The 22460-nt window shown below is 35.9% G+C and overlaps 1 protein-coding gene and 1 long non-coding RNA gene across 7 annotated transcripts in view; one reads left to right on the forward strand and one right to left on the reverse strand.

The window, feature by feature from the left end:
- pvrl2l (PVR cell adhesion molecule related 2 like) overlaps positions 1–22460 on the reverse strand; it is a 334672-nt gene that overhangs the window by 115106 nt on the left and 197106 nt on the right. Inside the window, exon 7 of one of the 5 annotated variants that reach the window (NM_001430892.1) lies at positions 16516–20077. The exons of the other annotated variants lie outside the window; for them this stretch is intronic. Coding sequence (NP_001417821.1) covers positions 19530–20077 — 548 coding nt within the window. The 3' untranslated portion in view covers positions 16516–19529. Of the gene's footprint in view, positions 1–16515; positions 20078–22460 lie in introns of those variants that run through there. 5 annotated transcript variants of the gene reach the window in all.
- On the forward strand, positions 5664–8684 carry LOC147832451 (uncharacterized). Of its 2 annotated transcripts, none has more exons than XR_015516440.1 (3): positions 5664–6259; positions 6436–7556; positions 7759–8392. It is a non-coding gene; the product is annotated as an uncharacterized LOC147832451 (long non-coding RNA). The 2 variants fall into 2 exon arrangements; XR_015516441.1 differs by having other exon boundaries at positions 5667–6249; positions 6405–7553; positions 7759–8684.

The raw sequence follows: 22460 nt of genomic DNA on the forward strand, positions 1-22460 counted from the left end.
CAAAAAAATGGCAAAAAGCCAGTTTACTTGAACTCGGTCCATCATACGTGTCCCTAAAGATAATAGACACCTGGCAGACGGCCAAACGCCGCAGTGCTACAGGAACTCCACTTCCAGTAACACTATTAAATGACGACAATCACCTCAGCGTGAGATCCTCTTTTAGTACATTGCTCTTTTTTATTTATATCCAGTCATGTACAGTACAGTACATTCCCTCACATACTCATCAAACAGCTATTTCAACGTCTTCCAAGTCACTGTTTTTATAGGTGACACATCATGAAAGCCGTTTTCTTTTAGTCCTATTATTGGATCCCTCATGGGGAATTCGAAAAATGCGAAAAAAGGACAATCCACTTAAGTGTTTTTTGGCAAACATGTGGTAAAATGACTTTGCTTCACTAGTGATGTAGAAAGGGAGGGGATTTTATTTTAAATTGACTGGCCTTTAAAGGATTAGTTCACCCAAAATTTAAAGTTCTCCTATTAATTACTCATCCTGATATCATTCTAGTCTCTCGAGACCTTCATTTCAACTTCAAAACCAGCCTGATCTCACGAGGAAACATAACTATTTCACGTTTTGTCAGTTTAGTGGTTCATTTGTACGAATTTGTACAGTTGTATGGAAATGATTTCAAAAAGGAGGCGTGGCACCAAACCCCGCCCCTAAACCCAACGGTCATTGTAGAATAAGTAAATCGTACTAAATTGTATGACTGAGACATATGAATTCATACGAATTAGTCACTAAATTAAAAGTTACGAATTGCTGTGAGACAGTGTTGTCATGATAAAATTGAGATATTTTAGATGAAATCCAAGAGCTCTCTCATCTTTCGTACAGGAACAATCCCAAGAAGAGGAACCAGAAAACAATCCATGTGACTTCAGTGGTGCAACTATCGTATGAAGCAATAAAACACTTCAAAACACTCCAAAAACAAAAATAAACAACAACTGTAAATATAACCTACAACTTAAATACACAACACAACATCTTTACATTGGCTCCCAGTTACATTCAGAATAGATTTTAAAGTTTTATTACTTGCCTATAAATCCTTACATGGCCTAGAACCTCAACACATTACGTGTTCCAGAAATGATCAGATGTGCTCCAGCATTAGGCACATTCAAATCAAGACTTAAAACACATCTGTTTAGCTGTGCCTTTACTGTATGATCACTGTGATACGTCCGGCAGATCGCACTATGTCATTCTTTCAATGCTATCCCATGGCAATTCGTAACAATTTTATATATTTTGATGTGATTTTACGCATTTGAACGATCTCATTTGCTCATCCCCCAATGGGCGTTGGGTTTACGGGTAGGGTTGGGTGCCACGTCTCCTTTAAAAAATGTTACATTTTCATACGACTGAATTCACCTCTAATCTGACAAAACGTAAAATAGTTATGCTTCCTTGTGAGATCAGGCTGCTTTTCTTTATTCCTACATTTTAATGTTTTAATCATTTTTATTCTCTGTTGTTTTTATTTCTTATGTTTGCATTAAATTACCATTGTGTATGAAATTTGAACTTTTATCTTCTCTTCCTCATCACGTCATTAGGTTGTGTGTTGACATTTTCAGCAATAAAAACAATCTGTTTAATCTGACATGGAAAACCTAGGTTAAACTCACGGGAAAATGTAACTATTTAACGTTTTGTCAGTTTATTAGCTAATTTGTACAAATTCATGAAGAGTTCAGACGTATGTACGATTTTTAAAAAGTGGCAAATCTAAGCCACTTTTTTCTACTAAACGAGATCATGCAAATTCATATAAATTAGCTGCTAAATCAATAGGTTACAAATTTCTAGCATTGGCTTTTTTGCATGCAAAACTGTTCTTGGAGCTTCCCATGAGTGACATGGAATGTTTTCTTTTGATTATGTTTTTTGCCTCCTTTTTTTTTTGCACTGTTGCCATTTAGGGAGTATAAGACAACTCTTGGATTTCTTCTAAAATATCTTAATGTGTGTTTTGAAGATGAACGAAGGTCTCGGTGGATTTGAATGACATGAGAATGAGTAATAAATAACATGATTTAATTTTTTTTTGCCAAACTAATGCTTTAATCAGTACATTTCATGCTCTATATTCATATCAAAAACATGTCACTTTATATTTTGTGAATGTTCTCAAATGTCCTTTCTGAATGTGCTTGTTGACATGCTGTGTGGCTAATGATGCTAACGTTACCATTGTCTGCATTCATCCTGAAAATGCTCACAATCATAATTCATAAACGCACATCAGCCACAGTATAGTCAAGTGACTGACTTTTTGTTTGTATCTGTACAGATAACAGAATTGTGGTCTAGTGCATATTAGAAAGATCAGACCAGAACCATTATATGCTAACCGCTAATCTCAGTCAACTTTACTTCACAAGAGCTACATAAATATATTCACTAACCCTTCAGAAGTTGTAACCTCTTCCTCTCCATCATTGTCTGACTCTAGTATGAACATGGGAAGCTTTAAACCACTACTTATATTGTCCATTCTTGACATTTTGGATGTGTGAGATTAGCTTGTTTTGTTGTTTCTTTCAGAATAGAATGAAGACTAAAAGAGATACAGCTATACGTCAATATCAAATCCTTTTTTAACAATAATTACTATTTTTAAGTTAGTGTGAGGGGTAGGTTTAGGCTTGAGGTAGGGGTTAACCTTAATAACAAACATTGTAATTGGTAATTTAATAAATAATATAAATAATTTGCATAACTTCCGGCCAGAGCTGTATCCCTTCTAGAAACAATAGATAGAATCAACCTGATCTTATGCGGAAACATAATTTTTTTTTTTTTAACGTTTTGTCAGTTTAGTGGCTAATTAGTACAAATTTATATGAGTTCAGTTGCACCAAACCCAGCCCCTAAACCCAACCATCATGGGGATGAGCAAATCATGCTAAATTGTACGAACGAGATCATACTAAATCATACAAATCAGCCCCTAAGTCAAAAAGTTGCCGTGAAATAGCATGTCAAAATAGTGAAAATAGTTCCACCCCTCGTCTGAAATGCTGGAGCTCATTTGCATTTAAAGGAACACACACATATTTTACACATATAATTGTTGGTGTGTCTCAAGCTGAAACTTCACTGGAGAGACTAGAGATTTATTTTCCATTATATGAAAAGGGGTATAATGTGTGTGTGTGTGTGTCTCAGAGCCTGTGTGTTCTCGTCCTTGTGCAGGAGCAGTGAATGAGAGCGAGGTGCTGACAGAGTGTTGTCAAGGCGACAGATGCGAGTGCCTGAAGTGGCCTTCTCTGAGCCTCGGTGAGAAACAGGCCACGGTGGCCAGCAGGTTTGTCAAAAGATATTAGCGACTGGAGGAAAACGAGAGCAGGTGAGAGTCCTGTGTGCAAAACCTGATGGAGAAGGATCCCACTGAAACCCTCCGACTGTCAGGCTGGGTATCTATTTTTGTGACATACTGGATACACTATTGTTCTAATGCTTTAGGAAGGTGTTTTCATTTTTTGGAATGAAATGCAGTATGTACGGTAATAAATGCACAGATTTTTTGATTTTTAAAATATTTTAAGACTTTTATTTGAAATAAAATAGTTATTATGTTTTTAATTTATTATTTATTGCCTTTCAGTTTTTCCAGAAAAAATAAATATATCATAAAATACAATCATATGCATTCAACATATATTAAATATTAGAAATAAACAAATTCAATGCATAAATTAATACAATTAATATATTATGAATTTTTTATAAATAATACCACTGGACAACATTGTTTATACACTATTTATATACAGTATTTATATAGTTTTAGTTTTATTAATAACTTAAGTCATATTTTAGCTTTTAGATTTTTTGTTTTCAATTCAATTCAATTTAATTATCTCAAAACAATATTTTTCTTATTTAAATTGAAATATTGTTATGCTTTTGTTGTTTTCCTCATCTAAGATAAGCTGCTTTGACAATCTACATTGTAAAAAAACGCTATTGCAAAGAATCAGATTAATATTGAGAAGTTTGGTAATATGTTTTGCCATTATGACATTTTTCAAACCTAAAAGTTATTATAACAAAATAATGTTAATTATTAACAAAATGTATTAGTTACATGACGAAGCCATTTGACTATCTTGTTCATAAACAATGATGTCAGGACTTTTCATTTTGATGACCAACACCGTCATTGACATGAATACTTGCTTTTGGGGAATGAGCTCTCCATTTTGAGCATGTGACATGCTTTTGCAGGTTATCAACTAGGTTTTGCAGTTTGTACTAATTGTTTTGAGAAATGCATTAACTGTTGTGCTAATGCAAATAGTGTTGTGAGAAATGCACCAAAGCCACGGAGAAAAACTGTGAATTAAACTAATTATTAAACAAAATATAAAGACTATCTAATTATTACAATTGGACATAATAATAATAAAAAAATAATAATATTAATATAGTTGTTAAAATGTTGCACTTTTTGTGTGTACACTATTAGTGCATGGGCACTGTTGTGTGTAACATTTGTATGTTTATAACCACCTTAAATTATATTAGGGGTCGAGAGTCACTGAAATGGATGAAAAGTTTGAAAAACCTGAAATAAGTAATTGTTTTTAACTAGCAATGATGGATGGATGGATGGATGTAGTAGATAGATAGATAGATAGATAGATAGATAGATAGATAGAGATAGATAGATAGACAGACAGACAGACAGACAGACAGACTGACTGACTGACTGACTGACTGACTGACTGACTGACTGATTGATTGATTGATTGATTGATTGATTGATTGATTGATTGATTGATTGATTGATTGATTGATTGATTGATTGATTGATTGATTGGTGGGTGGATGGATGGATGGACGGATGGATCCAGTAGATAGATAGATAGATAGATAGATAGATAGATAGATAGATAGATAGATAGATAGATAGATAGATAGATAGATAGATAGATAGATAGATAGATAGATAGATAGATAGATAGATAGATAGATAGATAGATAGATAATGATGGATGGATGGATGGATGGATGGATGGAGTAGATAGATAGATAGATAGATAGATAGATAGATAGATAGATAGATAGATAGATAGATAGATAGATAGATGATGGATGGATGGATGGATGGATGGATGGATGGATGGATGGATGGATGGATGGATGGATGGATGGATGGATAGATAGATAGATAGATAGATGGACGGATAGAAGCTTATTATTATTATTATTGTTATTCTTAATTCTGCCTTACATCAATATTTTTAAAAGCAATATTAGATGGATTAGTCTTACATTTTATTTATTTGACTTGCCGTTCTCCTGGACTGATTGTAAGTGACTGTGACGACAGGATTGAGTTAATGTTGTTAGTGTAACTGCACATTTCACTGTCGATCTGAGCTCTCGTGGAGCAAATCTCAGCACTGATCCTGCTAACAACATGTGACCCACTTTCCGGACGAGTGCTTGAGGAGTTTAGCTGCCCGTCATGCTATTCCTGCCATACCAAAACACATCAACATCCTTCCAGGACTGAGCTTGAGCTGTCAGACGGGGGGTCAGGATGTGATTTCAGAGGACTGTGGCGTTCCTTCATACTGCTGTTCAGGAGAGGACCGTTGAGAAAACAGACACAAACACACCAAGAACTAAGAAATCCACCAGGTTTTAATTACAACCAGTATACAAAAATAATGTGACAGGACAGAAAAAGCCAAACCAAACTGGGAGTTGGAATGTACACGCTTTTGTTTCCGCTCCAAATAAAACCCAACACACACGTTTAGAGGAGTTGTTCAAACAATTCAACGTTAATTCTCTCACCCTCAGGCCATGAAAGATGTATGTGACTTTTATTTCTTTAGCAAAACATTGAAGATGATTTTTAGCTGACTTTTAGTTGGCTTATCATAAAAAACAAGTCAATTGTAACCAAAGGAAGAGAAAATGGGGCAATGCAAAATTAATACTTGTGTGCTCCTGATGACACATGGAGATCTTACAAGTCAAAATTATTATTTTAAGCAAGAATCTGAACAATATCTACAACTTTAATACCTTTAATGTGAGAAAATTATTATTTTAAAGCTAATTCTTGAACTAGTTTTCTTTTAGATATTAGTATCAGTACGTTAGTCTGAAGGATGTCTAATATGCTCCAAAACATAACATTTCCATTTAGAAGATCTAAGCTTGCTATTCACTTCCGCCTAAATCAGGGGTGTCCGAACTCGGTCTTGGAGGGCCGATGTCCTGCAGAATTTATCTCCAACTTGCCTCAACACACCTTCAAGGATGTTTCTAGAAAGCCTAGGAAGAGCTTGATTAGCTAGCCCAGGTGTGTCTGATTGGGGTTGGAACTAAACTTTGCAGGGCACCGGCCCTCCAGGACCGAGCTTGAACATGCCTGTCCTAAATAGAGCAAAAGTTTTTCTGACGTCACCTCATACTTGAGTTTCTCATCAAATCTTTTAACCAATTAAAGGCTACATTCACACTGCAGGCAAATGCAGCCCAACTCTGATTTTTTTTGCCTGCTTGTGAATCAGATCTAATTTGATCATGGGAGTGAACAGCCCAAGCCACATGGAATCTGATCTTTTTAATTCTGATTTGTGTCACATCATATGTGGTATTAAATCTGATACAGATCTGATGTTTTGCAATGCGACTGCAGTGTGAACAGTTATGCTTCATGTGTTTTTTTTCCCAAGTTTTTGATCGGCATGCATCATTCTGGCTCTTACTACATACAGGCGGCTGATTGGTAGTGAAATGGAAAGCAGGGCAAAGACCTAAATAAAGTTAAGGTTGTTCGTTTTATTTATTTTTTCAGAACCACACATGGAGCTCATTAAATAACCATTAATATTTAACCAAAAATACACCATTCATTTAGATTTAACAAGCATTTACTGCATAAAATATGAATAAAATACTGCATACATGAAATATTTCATGTAAATAATTCATTATCATTTTGATAATTTTTTTGATTTATGTGGTTTATGTTGTTTTTTCCGATAAATTAAAATGAATTAATAGTAATTTATCAGACTCAGCAAACAATATCATTATGAGGACTGATGAACCTGGCATGGGCCAGCCTTCCTAGTAACATTTCAGTCCATAACGCTTCACTTTTTCCACATCTTACAGCCTCATTCAAAAATGGATTCAATTCATTTATTTCCCCAAAATTCAACACACAATACCCCATGATGACAATGTGAAAAAAGTTTTTGAAATTGTTGCAATTTCTTAAAAATGTTAAAAAATTTTTTTAGAACATTTATCATTACCATTTGATGAGCCTCCCCATACAGTTTGATAGAGCGCTTGGACCCGGAAGCCACTTCACTACATTTATCAAGCGAATAGCAACTACTGACCTTGTTCTTTAATGCGTAAGTGTTTGTTTTTTGCGATAGTTTTAGAACTTCCGATTCAGTTGACGGGAAAAAAGACTAGAAATAATAAACGCTCAAACTACTTGCTCTATACTCTTAGAAATAAAGGTACGCGATCTTTCACTGGGGTGGTACCTTTTCGAGAGGTACAAATTTGTACCAAAAAGGTCCATATTAATACCTCAAGGGTACATATTAGTACCTAAACATTTTAAGAGGAACCCTTTTGGACTTTTAAGGTACTAATATGTACCCTTGAGATATTAATATGGACCTTTTAGGTGCACATTTGAACTTTTCAAAAAGGTACCACCCCAGTGACAGATCACGTAGTGTACAAACAAGTGTGCACATGACTATACGGACAAAGCCGAATAATATAATAAAAAAATGTCAGTTTGCAACATCAAGCAGCACAACAAGCTGTTTTTAACTGTCACAATCACCAGCGATCTACCACCTGAGATCGCTGGTAAACACTTCGTTTCACAAGAACTACAAATCCACCATGTTATGGACTACATATTCAGTCATGCAGCACACACACACCTGCTCCAAGTCTCCTCTGTTTAGACTTTCACAGCTGAAGTTGCTCTAGAACTGATTCATGGACTATAAGTACTGCTCAAACACAAACACTGTCGCTGAGTCTTGTTATCTGTTTAGTGATGTTACAATGCGTTTTCCTTGCCTTGCCTTCCATGTTTGATTGTTTTGTTTGATCATTCCTGCATGCTGCCTGCCTTCTGACCCTTTCCCTGCTATTTCGAGTACGGCTCTAGATTGGCCTCATGCATCAATTTGCTCCTGTGTTGATCATTGCTTGCCTGACCATCCTGTTAATAAAACCCTGCATTTGGATCCTCACCTCCGTTGTCAGTTTGTCACATCCCTGTTACATTGACATCTAAAAAAAGAACGGAAGTGAATGAGACCAGAAGCCTTGAGCCAAAGAAACAAATGGCTGCGCACGCTTGTACACAGAGAATAAGATCAATAAAATTACAACAAGAGTACTTTCATTGTACACTCATAAAAAAACATGTTTTCTGCTTGTTCAAACAACTCATTTAAAATAAGCTGAACCAACAATTCTTGCGTTTGTTTAGGACAACCTGATTTTGATTGAAGTTCAGTCCACCTAAATTTGTAAAAACTAATGAGTTAACTTAATTCCTTCATGCTCCCTCAACTTTTGTGTAACCCTGCATTTTTACACTATTTCATGGTATTTACAGTAGTGCTATTGTATTTTTTTCATGTAGCATGTAGGTTTTTACTTTAAAAATAAGTTATTTATTGTGAAAAAGGTTATAGATCAGGGGTGTATAAAGTGGGTCCTGGAGGGCTGGTGTCCTGCTGACTTTAGCTCTTGCTTCAACACAACTGCCTTGAAGTTTTTAGTATACCTAATAAGAGCTTGATTAGCTGGATCAGGTGTGTTTAATTTGGGTTGGAGCTAAACTTTCTAGGACACCGGCCCTACTGGACTGAGTGTAGACAACCCTGCGTTAGATCATTGAAATGAAACTCTTTCTTTTGTTGTTCTTTTGTTGTTTTTTAACTTTGTGAAACTTTACTTTGTGTATTTGTCAAAAATATCACTTTTATTTTGCCTGTTTGTGTTTTTGACTCTCAAAGTGATACAATCTGTTGACTTGCATTTTCAGAATCACCAAAAACCGTGTATTTCAGCTCAAGATCTCCTCTATTGTTGTGCAGAAGGAAAACATCTCCATCTTCAATAGCCTGAGGGTAAGTAAATTAACAGCTCTGTTTTGCCTGAACCATCCCTTTATACATTTTTGTCAGCACTAATCAGTGAAGCATCTTTGTAATGCTAAAAGTCTGACTAAATATCTTACACACACACACATAAAAAAGCAGCCAAACGCAGAACAACTGAATGGTGTGGAGGTAATGCAGGCCTGCGTATCAATTAGTAATGTGTTTGCTACTGTAGTTCTCTGATTTATTTATAGTATTCACAAGTAGCTGATGAGTGGGAACAAACCACAAAAAAAAACATGTGTGGAAACTCAATTTTGTATAATGGCTCCTGGTTGCTTGGAGTCTAGAGGCAGATGTAAACTGGCGATGCCGTAACCCATTTCTGTTGTCAAAAATTAAGAGTAGTGGCTGCGTAATTGCCTGCCAGGAGCATTGGTTTTTTTTTTTTGAGCCTGGCAGCGTTTTTGCCTGCTGTGGCACCATTTTTAGAGAGGATTAGGGCTCTGGTGGTGCCCACTTCATTTGGAGTCTTTCAGGGTTATAAAACCACATGACTGCTGAAGAATGGAGGACACTAGTATGAATCTAGCTAATGTCTTATACTAAATGGAATAATACTGGTGTATGGCAGTGTAATAGTTTCTCACGTTGCTTTTATAGGCGGAGAATAAATCCTGGATGGACACAGTGTATGGCAGGGTGATTTGAGGGCAAATCTTGCATAAAACACTTGTCCGGTTCATATTTCTGCCTGGTGATTTTATTCATTTATGTGGAAATCAAACTTTTTAAAGGGCACCTATGATGAAAATCATCTTTTGGAAGCTGCAAAACTGTCTTTAGGTACAGTGTGTCTGTCATATTGGAGTGATATAAACCCTAAAGTCCCTTTTTTTTATTTACTGCATTAAAATAGAATTTAAATTTCTGTGATTTTGAGGCCCAATCAATGTGACGTGGGAGTGCAGTTTTCTTCCCCCACTGAATTAATTGACAGGCACCATGTTTTTATAATTACATGTATACAAAACATTGCAAATAAACAGGGGTTCGATTATTTTTTAAAATTTATTATAAACTTATTTGGTATATTTGACTAATGAGCTGTATTTCAGCTTCATCTGATTTCATCTGTATCACTGACTGCTGTTTATCTGATGTAATAGACATGCACATGTGAACGGTAGGTGGGGAGAAGCAGCTCATTTGCATTTAAAGCCAAAGGCTACAAAAACAGCTACAATGTACTCAGACACCAAAATGAACATATTCTGGAGGCTATAATAAATTATCTGATGAGTACTTTGAGCCGAAACTTTACAGACACATTCTAGAGACACCAAAAGCTTATCTTACATCTTGTCAAAGGGGTAAAATAGGTGCCCCTAATACATTATTATTATTATTTACAACAACCAAAATGTTTTTGTCAAAAGAATTTGCATTTAATTTTAGTACTATGGATTAAAACGATCACATTTTAATTAAGTAGTCATTTACAATTTATTTCATATTTTTAATTGAACTTAATCACATTTTATTAGTCATGACAAATTCCATGATTAAAATTTTGAAATTATTTAGAATAATAAAACATTAAAAAGTACCATATCAAAAGTAACTAAGATGTAAACACTTCACAGCATTAAAGAAAATAAATACAATTTTAAAAATCACTTTTTGAATATTTTCATACTTTTTAAATGATTGTATTAGTTAAATAATTTTAAATAATTAATTTATAATAGGTTTTATTTAAAACAACCAAAATGTTTATGTCAAAAGCATTTACAGTACATTTTATCTTAGTTCTGTCCCTGTTTATCATGACACCATTTTAATTATATCATGGTAATTATGTATTGACATACATTTCATTTCATATTTTGAATATAACTTTTATCATTTGTTTTTATTATTGTTTTTATTAATATTGATTTGCTAGTAAAAAAAGCCATGACCTAAAATTTGGCATAATTTAGAATATCATTTACAGTATTTTTCTATTTAAAAGAAAGAAAAAAAAAACATTTACTCAATATACAGTAGAAGTCTAAATTATTAGCCCTCCTGCAAATTTTACACATATTTTCTAAATGATGTTTAACAGAGCAAGGAATTTTCCATTTTTTCTATAATATTTTTTTTCTTCTAAAGAGAGTCTTTTTTTGTTTTATTTCGGCTAGAATAAAAGTAGTGTTTAATTTTTTTAAAACCATTTTTACAATTTTATTAGCCCCATTAAGCAATATTTTTTTCGATTGTCTAAAGAACAAACTATTATGTTTAGAAATGTGTTAAAAAAATATATTTTTTCCATTAAACAGAAATTAGGGGGGAAAGTATACAGGGGGCTCATAATTCATAACAATTCTGACTTCAACTGCACATATATAATATATTCACAAAATGAACTAAAATGTAAAAACATCATTTAAGGAAATACAATTTAGTAGTTTACATTTAAATGTTTAGATTAGAACATAAAAACAGCATCCAAACTAATGCATATTGACCAATAAAATTCCTTGAACTAATTTTCATATTTTTCCAGGCTTGTGAATCACATATTAAAACGGCTCTTGTATTTCCAGATTTTCACAGGCATCATATGAGCAGGACATGTGCATGAGATTCACCCGCTACAGTTGAGCACATGAACGTGTTCATCTAGTGTTCACGTCTTGTCACGTAGAGAGCTGAAAGTGTGTTGTTGAGAGAGCAAAAAGCTGTCAGTGCAAGAACTCAATCAAAGCTAGTGTGCGAATCCGCCAATCTGTAGTGTGTTTTCATCAAGCCAGTCACTAACTAGTGTGTGTCTGGAAAGCTACATGTGCTGAACTCGCAGTTTTCCCTTCCGTCAAAAGGGCCATTTACACGACAACATTTTCAGCCAAAAATTGGAAACTTTTGTTTGCTTATTACACAATGGTGACGTTTTAAGAACTAAAAATGCATTTTTAAAAATGTATCACCACACGCATGTCATCTTAAACGCATTAAAAAAATATTAAGAGTTTATGTGTGTGTGTGTGTGTGTGTGTGTGTGTGTGTGTGTGTGTGTAGTACGTCTTAGGTATTAAAGCAAGTGCAGTATGTGTCGATTTTAGAGACAAGCAAGCGTTAACAAGCATACAAAGCAATGGCAGAGTATGGTAGTAGTGGCAAAAGTAGATCTTACGGCAAATTGTAACGTTTTGATTTAGTGGTTAAATCGTATTTATTTAAACGTTATCATTCATACATTTTAGTACAATCTCCTCATCCCCCAATGAGAGGGCTGGGGTTTGGGCCATTACATTTGAATAAAATCGTATAAGTTTGTACAATATTCGTACAACACGTTAGTCAATCGTACTGATTCATATAATATTTGTACAATACGTAAGAATATATATATAAGTTACATTTCATCTTTAGTTCAGGCTGGGTAGTGTTGCTGCTGCTCAACGGTTCTTCAACAAAGTATTTCTGCTGCATCCCGATTCACAAACAATCCATACTAAATAGTATTCGAAAATAGATTTACTTTGTCCCAAATCATTTTAATTGTGAAGATTTTTATACGTGTACATAGCACATCTTAGGAATTTAGGCAGGCGCAGTATGTGTCGATTTTACGGACAATACGTTTTTCAATCGTTTTAAGTTCTTCGAATATTTGTACAATACAAAAGGATATATATAATAGTTACTTTTCCTCGTTAGTTCGGGCTGGTTAGTGTTGTTGCTGCTCAACGGTTCATCAGCAAAGTTTATATTTATTTCTGCTGCATCCCAATTTGGATGCGATGTTGCTTGGAGCCACGCCTTCTTTTAAAAACCATATGCTTTCATTTAAAAGATTGTACAATATTTGTACAAAACTTTAAATAGTTTTCTGGGTTGTGTTGTTGCTGCTAAATGGGTCTTTAGCAAAGTGTTTATTTTCACAATTCAAATAGTTTACATATTAAGTAGTATTCGAAAATAGAATTACTATGTCCCAAATCATAGTATGTTGAGATGAGTATTTCCGAACACTGAATTACGAATCTGAATTCCAAAGTATAGATCCATGCGTTCTTTTACAGCTAATATTTCCCACAGGACACTGCGTGTTTTTTATGATTCCCACATTATATTTAATCTGCAACAATGTAACTTTTACGAAGATGCGCTTTGCTATTAACTTCTGAATAGCTACGTATGAAAACACCTGGGGAGATTTTTCTACATAAAAGACACGTGCTAGGCAGATTAACCTGCGGCTGCATCTCCAATATGATAGGAAATTACACATCAATGGAATGGGCATGATGGGACAAGATGATTGACAGGGAATGTTGCTAAGCAACAGAACAATCAGTTAATGAGTAAGTATAGAGTCTCTAAACTTGAATATTCTTCCGTTACACATTTATTTTAAAATAGTACATACTTTAAGGATGTGGTATAAGTAGGTGAACTGGGATGCAGCATTCACAATATACCAGCACAATCTCACGGCAATTCGTAACTTTTTGATTTAGTGGCTAACTCGTACAATCTCATTCATATAATTTAGTACGATTTGCTTATCCCACAATAATGGATGGGTTTAGGGGGCGGGGTTGGGTGCCACGCCTTATTTTTAAAATCATACATTTTCGTATGACTGAATTCATATAAATTTGTACGAATTAGCCACTGATCTGACAAAACGTAAAATAGTTACGTTTCCTCGTGAGACCAGGTTAAATATATATATATATATATATATATATATATATATATATATATATATATATATATATATATATATATATATGGTAAATTATAAATACACACATCAGCAACTAGTGTTTAAAAGGCGTTTTTGGATGTGTTTTGCTGTACGCTCATGAATTCCCATCCACACTAATCATTAATTCCCTACAGGTGCTGTTAACAAATAAGGTGACAGCGCCAACTTCTGGCCTGGCATATATATAGTAGCAGTATTTTTGGCAGTTTTCGTAGATATGTGCTAACATGAATAGGTTTAAAAAATGTTGAAAAATACAAAGAAAACACTTCCATTTTTGACTATATAGTTGTCGTGTAAACGTAGCCTAAACCAGAGCACTCAAGGCAGCTGAGGTCATTCTCGTCCACTATTCAACTACTTCTGCTTTTATATTTGGTGCTGGCCACGAATGACCACTAATTCTGTTATTTACAGTACAGATAAATAACACTTTTCTCACTCTGGAGTTCTCGATGATAAATACATACATATACAGTATATATATACCTCACACACAGGACACGTCACGTCAAGATACACATCATCAACACCTCACAGGACGGCACTGGTTTTCCATCCATAGTATATAAGAAATAAAACAAAACGAGAGAGTATAGTTTGCTCTCACGAGATCTTGTAGTACAGCAGTTACGTGATGTGATATGAACCTGCAGGACAGTTGTAGTTTTCATACTAACAGTAACCCAGTATTCTGTCCAGGTGTTTTTCATACACATAGTGTTACAACCTGACAACACAACACGACATTCAGAGTGAATGAATAACAAGTCGGAATCAGCGCAGAACGACATCCACAGCTGATGAGCTAATAATGAGTCGCACCGTAATGCGGCGCAATTAAGGGAACGTCACGTGGGGGCAATTTGCCGCTGCTCAGGCAGTCTTGTTTTTCTTCTTTCTTTAATATTGTTGATTGATTGCAGTCTTTAAGTCTGGCATTCATTTACAATATATAGGATTTCAGCATCGCATGAGTTGCGGCAAGCTTCCAACCCTAAAACACATCCCAGAAGGCACTTACATCAACTAAACAAAGCAGACTTTTTTTTTGATTTGGGATATTGAGAACATGTGGATTGATGGTATCGTTCTTTTCCAAACATTGCTGGGTAAGCAGGTTATATTTCACTATAAAATGTTATATCAATAGTAAGGGACCTATTTTGCACAAAGGAATTCTTATATCAACAAGCAAACAAATATACATATACATGTTTTGATCAGCTTCAAATATATATATGTATATATATATATATATATATATATATATATATATATATATATATATATATATATATATATATATATATATATATGTATATGTATATGTGTATATATATATATATATATATATATATATATATATATATATATATATATATATATATATATATATATATATATATATATATATATATATATATATATATATATATATATATATATATATATATATATACATACATATACTTACATACACACACATAAATACATATATATATACATATACATTTATATACATATACATATATATACACATATACACACATATATATATATATTTGAAGCTGATCAAAACATCAAACTTGTCCTAAAACTACTGAATCACACCCATTCTTGTCTTAGGCTGCATTTACACTGCATGGTTCAAGTGACTCAATTGCGATTCTTTTCTTCCATGTGGCACAGATCGGGTATGGCTCATGCACGTGTAAGCAGGAAAAAAATCACATGGATTCCGATTTACTCGAATCAAATTCAAGCCTTGTTAATATGTGGAAATTTATCTGATATGAATCGGATCTGGGTCCAAATTTCACCTGCAAATGCGAGTCGCGCAAGTCTGATACTTTCATTTCAGAACAGACTTCAGCAGAGTCCCAAACCCAAGTACCAATCTCATACACTAGGACTAAAAAGCTTTTATATTGTCATGTAGCACAAGTATTTAAGCATGTTAACGTGAGCGAGAGATCGCAATATCCGTCAAGTAACCAATTTAAGCAAATATAAAACTAGTGCATACATCACATGCATAAATCACGCTATGACCATTACATTAAAATGCGTACTGGTTTAAAAAGGCCTAGATTAAAAGAAGATGGCTAAATGAGAACTTTTCTGTCATACACTATAGTAAAACAGCCGGTCAAAAAGACATAAAAAAAATTAAAAACCCTACAAACAAATTAAATACAAGAACAGAGAAAGGAGGGCTCTTTTATTATCAGCTGTCAGTCAGCGCCCGCACTTTTTTCCCTGGTCATTGCGTTTTTGCCATGTGCTGTGTAAATACAGACAATCTGATCCGAGTCACTTTTAAAAGATGATGTAAGCTGGTCAATAAATCGGATAAATCGGATACAGTCACAAAATCGGAATTGACCATCAAGATCTGCAGTGTAAAATCAGCCTAACTCCAAGGCCCAATGCCAAGTCTATTTTTTTACCCCTACCCATTCTCCTTGGCCCTTGAAACAGTGTGAGGAAGGGCTTCAAATTTTTCCCGTAAGAAATGGGACACCACTACAACACCTGCACACCTCATCATATGTCATCATATGTTCAATTGACGATTGCGACAGCTGTAGTTAATCCAGTTGTGTTATTTTTTGGCATTTATCTTCAGAAAATCACAGAAGGTAATGATAACATGTTTTCATAACGATCTAATATGGCAATAAGCTCGTAAATGTGCTGTGTATTACTACCATGGCCATATTCATCTATGTAAACACACGAAAACAACATTAACATTATAGCAGACACTGTAAAAAGGGCATTCCCAGCCAATAGACTTTACTGACAGGGTATTCGTGTGTCATCGAGTGTTGGATGTGAAGTATGTTGTGGGACGACTATACAGGAGTTATTACTATGGATTACTGATAGTGAAATTTATCATTTTTTTAGCGTTTTTTAAAGCATGGCAGTAAAACACATGTGACTATATTAAAACATATGTTTGTTTGTTGTAAAAAATGTGTAAAAATTTGAAAAATACTAAATTGTGCATCTTCTTACTTCCGTGTGCAGCCAAGCTGTCAATGTAGCTTGTGTATTCTGGAATACCCATTGATTTCAAGAGTGGTCCCGAAAAATCTCAGTTTCAAGGGCTATTTAGCCCTCCCCCTTGGGCCTACGCCTTCAAGCTAAAAAAGAATTGGGACACTGCAACCCCTTCACGTGACACACAAATTGAGGGGTAGGGGAAGGGAGAGGGCCAAGGGCCTAGAATTGGGATTGGGCCTTAATCTTGACTAAATAACAACCATACTTTGTCTTAACTTTGAAAACCATTTTTTAACCCAGTTCAAACGTTGACAGCAGTTTATATAAATATATATATGGGTCAAAGATGTGATTTGTCCAATCAAATAAAGTAATTGTTAATAGATATATTGTATATTGGTCTTAAACCAACATGTTTATATCTATCTGTTTTGATTCTGTAAGAAAATGCAACCTAGACATATTTCTGATTTCACTAATTAGTTCTTATGTAGCCTTGGGATTGTGCAAATGAGAACATGGCATGACTATCTAATCTTCAATACTAATATTCTATAGCAACATTCAGTAAACAAAAATACTGTTATAACACTAATACTAAGAGTTGCGAAAACTTGATTTGGCAGCATTTGTCTTCTTGAGTCTTAAACGAATCGATTGTTCTCATCCATCACTTCGGTATAGTACCTCACAACACATCACAGGTCTCTCTGAAAGCATCAATCTGCCTGACATTGACTCCAGTTCCGACTAAACAGGTGACGTTAATACCTTAATAACACTATGCACTGACAAATTAAGCTTCCCTTTTTCTCTTTCGGCATCTTCATTTCGTCTGAGTTATCAGTTTGAACATTTCAAGGCCTGAGCAGCTCTCAGAAAAGTAGCTTCGCCATCCTTATTTTTCAGTGCAGTGATGCAACTTGAAGAGCTTTAGGGAGGGAGCGGGGGGAAATTAACAGCCTTGCAAGTCTGCAGCGTGGGTGAACACTGTTGGCTACAGTAACTACTGCCTTTACAGTCACTGGGTCCAGATAGCATAATCTCCAAATTACTCATGCTATATCTGCTTTGCTGGATATGGAGTTCTCTCTCGGTAGTGTCGCATGGGTGAGTGTGTTGCTCCTTTGTCATTATCAGTCTAACCTTCCTCCACCGAAGCCTCGATGCTGTGAAACCAAGGATGAATGAGTCACGGCTCAAAGTAATTCAAAGCACCGCCGAAGCATCCATACAGGCTGAATGCTATTATGCAAAACACGCACTCGCCCGACATCCGAGGACAAATGAATCCACATCTGGACACACACTGTTATGGTTACCCACAAACTGTCTTTGTTTGTCGTCAAAATAAAATAAAAAAAACGGTTGGTTTGTGCGAGAGGCTTGGAAATAAACTGCTGACCCACTCTAGTTAGGACACGGTGAAGCAAGTGGCCTAATCTTGCTGCCGAACATACGGCGAGAGCGCTTCGTCCCTTGACCTTTTTTCACAGCTGGCATCTTTTCAAGACTGTGGACTCCGCTGAACCTGGCAGCATATGCCGCCTGGCTTATCGCTCCCCCGCCGGGATCCATCCAAATAATCCAGCACTCAAAGGCACATCACTTGCGTTTCTCTCAAACGGCGATCTACGATGTGCATTAATCGACTTAATCTGTTTTAGCCAAGTTAGTCGACAACACAATAGATTTCCTTCTGGAAAGAGTCATGCTAATGCGAGAGGCTGAAGTTGAGCTGTGGGCGTTTGGTGTGCTCCTGTCTGCAGTTTTCAGATGTTGCGTTTTACGGTCTTGATATAACTGGATTAATCAGGACGGGGGAAAACACAAGCATCCGCCCAAAGATGCACTACACGGCTAATGCACAGCCTTCTGAATTAAACATGGCCTGGAAGAAACCATTCCGCAGAGGTTGACAGGAAAGAATGAAGAAAACATTATTACACCTCTGCCTAGAGCCCCTCGAGTCATTCAGAAAATTCCTTTAGTGTAACAAGACAACCGATTAATGAACGAGAGCTAAAAAAAAAATGGTGGGGGGAAAGTTAAAAGCGTTCCCAGCTGGAGTTGATCGGCGGCACAGATGAGTGACCCAGATGCTGGAACGATGGTTGCGTTTGCTGTTTTCGGTTTTGCAAACAAAACATCCAGCTGTTCTTGAAAACGACATTCGATAAAAGACGCAGTATGCAACCTGGCGATAGCAGCCTCAGCTTCTGGGTCACAGCTTGCTGAGCCACTCGCGCGAAAGTAGCATTGACAACCCTTGTATGGGTAATCACAAGGCTTTCTGTGCACTTCAAAGGGCCTGCTTGAGAATTGAGCGCATGGGAGTGAATGAAATATGAATTCTGGGTGTTAACAACAGATCACACGACAATCGATGCAACCTCTTATTTTCAGTCAGTGTTTTGCATTAAAAGTGAGCATTGTGAGGTGAGCAGCTAGTTGAGTTTTCTGCTTGATAATGAGTGCTTTTGTCCAAAGATTTGACGTTAATCGTTCTGCTTTCGCTCCTCGGGTGGCACGTTTCAGTCTTTGCTTTAAAAGATCAAGTAACTATGAGTCCGGCGTAGATGTCTCTAGTCCTCTAGACGTAGATGGCAGTCCGGGAGATGATCGACCCATCTCGCTGAGACTCCATGTCGTCATCCAGGTAAGGTGCACACTCATCCTCGTGCCGGTGGATTTGGTAGCTTGGTGGAAGTCCGCTGAAACGGTCGTACCTCTCATCTTCTTCTTCGTCCTCCAGACTATCATTCATGGCCTCAAACTTCCGGCGTTCAGCCTCGTTGAGGTCTCCACTCAGCAGGATGTCGTGAGCAGTTGGTGTGCTGGAGGTCATGTGCGGGAACTCGTTGCATTTCTCCGTCAAGGCTCCGGGATCACTTTCCCGATAGGTATAGATTGGTCCGTTGTTGTTGGCCCCTGCTCCATTCTTGCTAGACTTCTTGCCTCCGAAAAGGCGGGTTTTGTTGCCGTAAACGCTCTGTTCACCATCAGCAGAATATCCATGCTGCTGACGACGACTTCGCATGATTAAGACGGTGACCAACGCGCCGACCAAAACGAGGGCCAAGAAGCTCCCCAGGATTGCTCCCGCCACCACGCCTGCACTGGACGGGTCTTCAGTCGACTCTGCACAAATGAGGGGCACAAATGAAGAACGTTCTGCTCGATGGTGGTAGCTATTCTTCACCATACGTTGTAGTAGTGGTGTGCGATTTGGTTTAGACTGTGAAACGCTTTTTTTTTTTTGGCTGCCCCCAGTTCCCAGCTACAAGTCCTATGGTGTGAGCCAAGTTTGCCCCGGATCCGGTTCTCGATTCGAGAAAACAACACGTTCCGTCTATTCTCGGGAGCTGACCGGGTGAAATTACACTACACAAGTGGAGAGTAAGAAAGAGAAACACACAGATGGAGAAGGGATGTAAAAGACTTTGTTACAGTATGGTCATGCAAAGAGGAAGAATCGTAAGTTAAACTGTAAGTTACACTGGGAATGCAACTAAGTGGTCAGTTTGCATATTCCCAATAAATTCCCGGGAATACGTCCAAGTCACAAACACTAAAGCAACACCTGCTTCAGAAAGGATTAGCCCCATTTCATGCTGAAGCCCACAGGGCCTGCATGAAACGCACAGTGTACACAGGAAGTGATGTCTATATTTGTATAAATATAGTGCTGGTGTAGTCAAAAAAAAGTAATTATGTTTACAGTCTAATTTAATCAAAAGTTTTCTACCCTAGCCTGTTTGTTCAACTTTAAAAAAAAAAGCTACAGTGCCTCTCAAGTCCACAACATTGATTTTGGCTACATTACTGTATTACACAGGTCAATATATTAAAAATGCTGGTGCTACAGCTAAACTAATAAATATGCAACACAACAGAATTATGCAAAAGTGCTTGAGTTTGAGGTTTTGTAAGAAGCTGAAATAGATTAAAATTATGCACCCAGCTCACTGAAATACAAGCCAGATCTTTTGCATTTTCTGGATAAACCTGGTGGTGCTTGACAGTGTAAAGCTTTTTGCTACAATGCAAAGGTGCACTGTCAGAAATAAAGGATCTGTCACCGGGGTTGTACCTTTTCAAAACGTACAAATTTGTACCTAAAAGGTCCATATTAATACCTCAAGGGTATATATTAGTGCCTAAAAAGTACAAAAGTGTTGTTTTTAAAAGTTTTAGGTACTAATATGTACCCTTGAGGTATTAATTTGGACCTTTTAGGTACAAATTTGTACCTTTCGAAAAGGTACCACCCCGGTGTCAGATCGCGTATCTTTATTTCTGAGAGTGTGTTGTTGGTGCCAAGTGGTGACTTAATAGGATAGTTCAACCAAAAATAAATGTTCTGTCATTATTTTCTTACCCCTGACTTGTTTAAATCCAGTTTTTTTGTGTTCTGTTGATATTTTTGGAGAGTGCTGGAAACTTGTAACCCCTGACTTCCATAGTGTTTTCCATTTCCACAGCTGATTTCCAGTGCTTTTCTTTCACGTTACATTTAAGATAATGCTATCTAAATGAAGTCTCTTATCTCTATCAATTAGGGCTCATGAAACATCAAGTTTACCAATTTACACATAATGAGTGTTACAAGAAAACAAAACAGCTCCTACAAACAAGATTGATAGTGAATCTATAGCAACAGTTCCATTTGGTTTTCCTTCTATGGAAGTCAGTGGATACAGGTCTACAACATCCATCTTCAAACATCCATCTTCAATATATATATATATATATATATATATATATATATATATATATATATATATATATATATATATATATATATATATATATATATATATATATATGGTTTGGATGGTATAAATGATGCCAGTATTCATTTTAGGCGTACTACCTCTTTAAAAAGCTTTTAAATGCATTATGTATTTCTCAAGATGCCCATTTTGAGAAAACATACTATAATTATGTCCATACAGTATCAAGAATCTGAAATAATAACAAGAGATCATTTAAAAACATGTAGGGTTTACTGAAATAACTAAAAAATATTCAATGGTTAAAGATACATTCATTAAATATGGCCTATGTATTGGGAAAACGGCATTACTTTTAATCACTCAGCAACTCTTTCTGTATGTTTCATTGGCACACCAACAAGTAACTGTTATTATGGACAAGTCAATGAATCAATCATGATACTGATTCATTTAATCTCTCAGCAACTCCTGTATGCTTGATCAAAACACAAATGAGTAATGACTGCTTTTACAAGGGAGTCGATGAATAATTTACTCCAGTAAAAAGATTAATCATTTAAAAACAACACCACTGTGTTTCTGTCTGACCTAAAGCGATAGTTCACCCAAAAATGAAAATCACTTCATTATGTCTCTCTCGTGTGGTTTTAAACATGTACGAGTTTCTTTCTTCTGTTGAATACAAAAGACATTTTGAAAAATGCTCGTTGCTAGCAAGTCAATAGTCGCAAGCTACCAGCATTCTTCAAAATATCTTCTCTTGTTTTCAACCGAAGAAAAAAATT

The sequence above is a fragment of the Danio rerio genome, chromosome 19 (genome assembly GCF_052040795.2).
Source record: "Danio rerio strain M-AB ecotype USA chromosome 19, GRCz13ab, whole genome shotgun sequence".
NCBI lineage: Eukaryota > Metazoa > Chordata > Actinopteri > Cypriniformes > Danionidae > Danio > Danio rerio.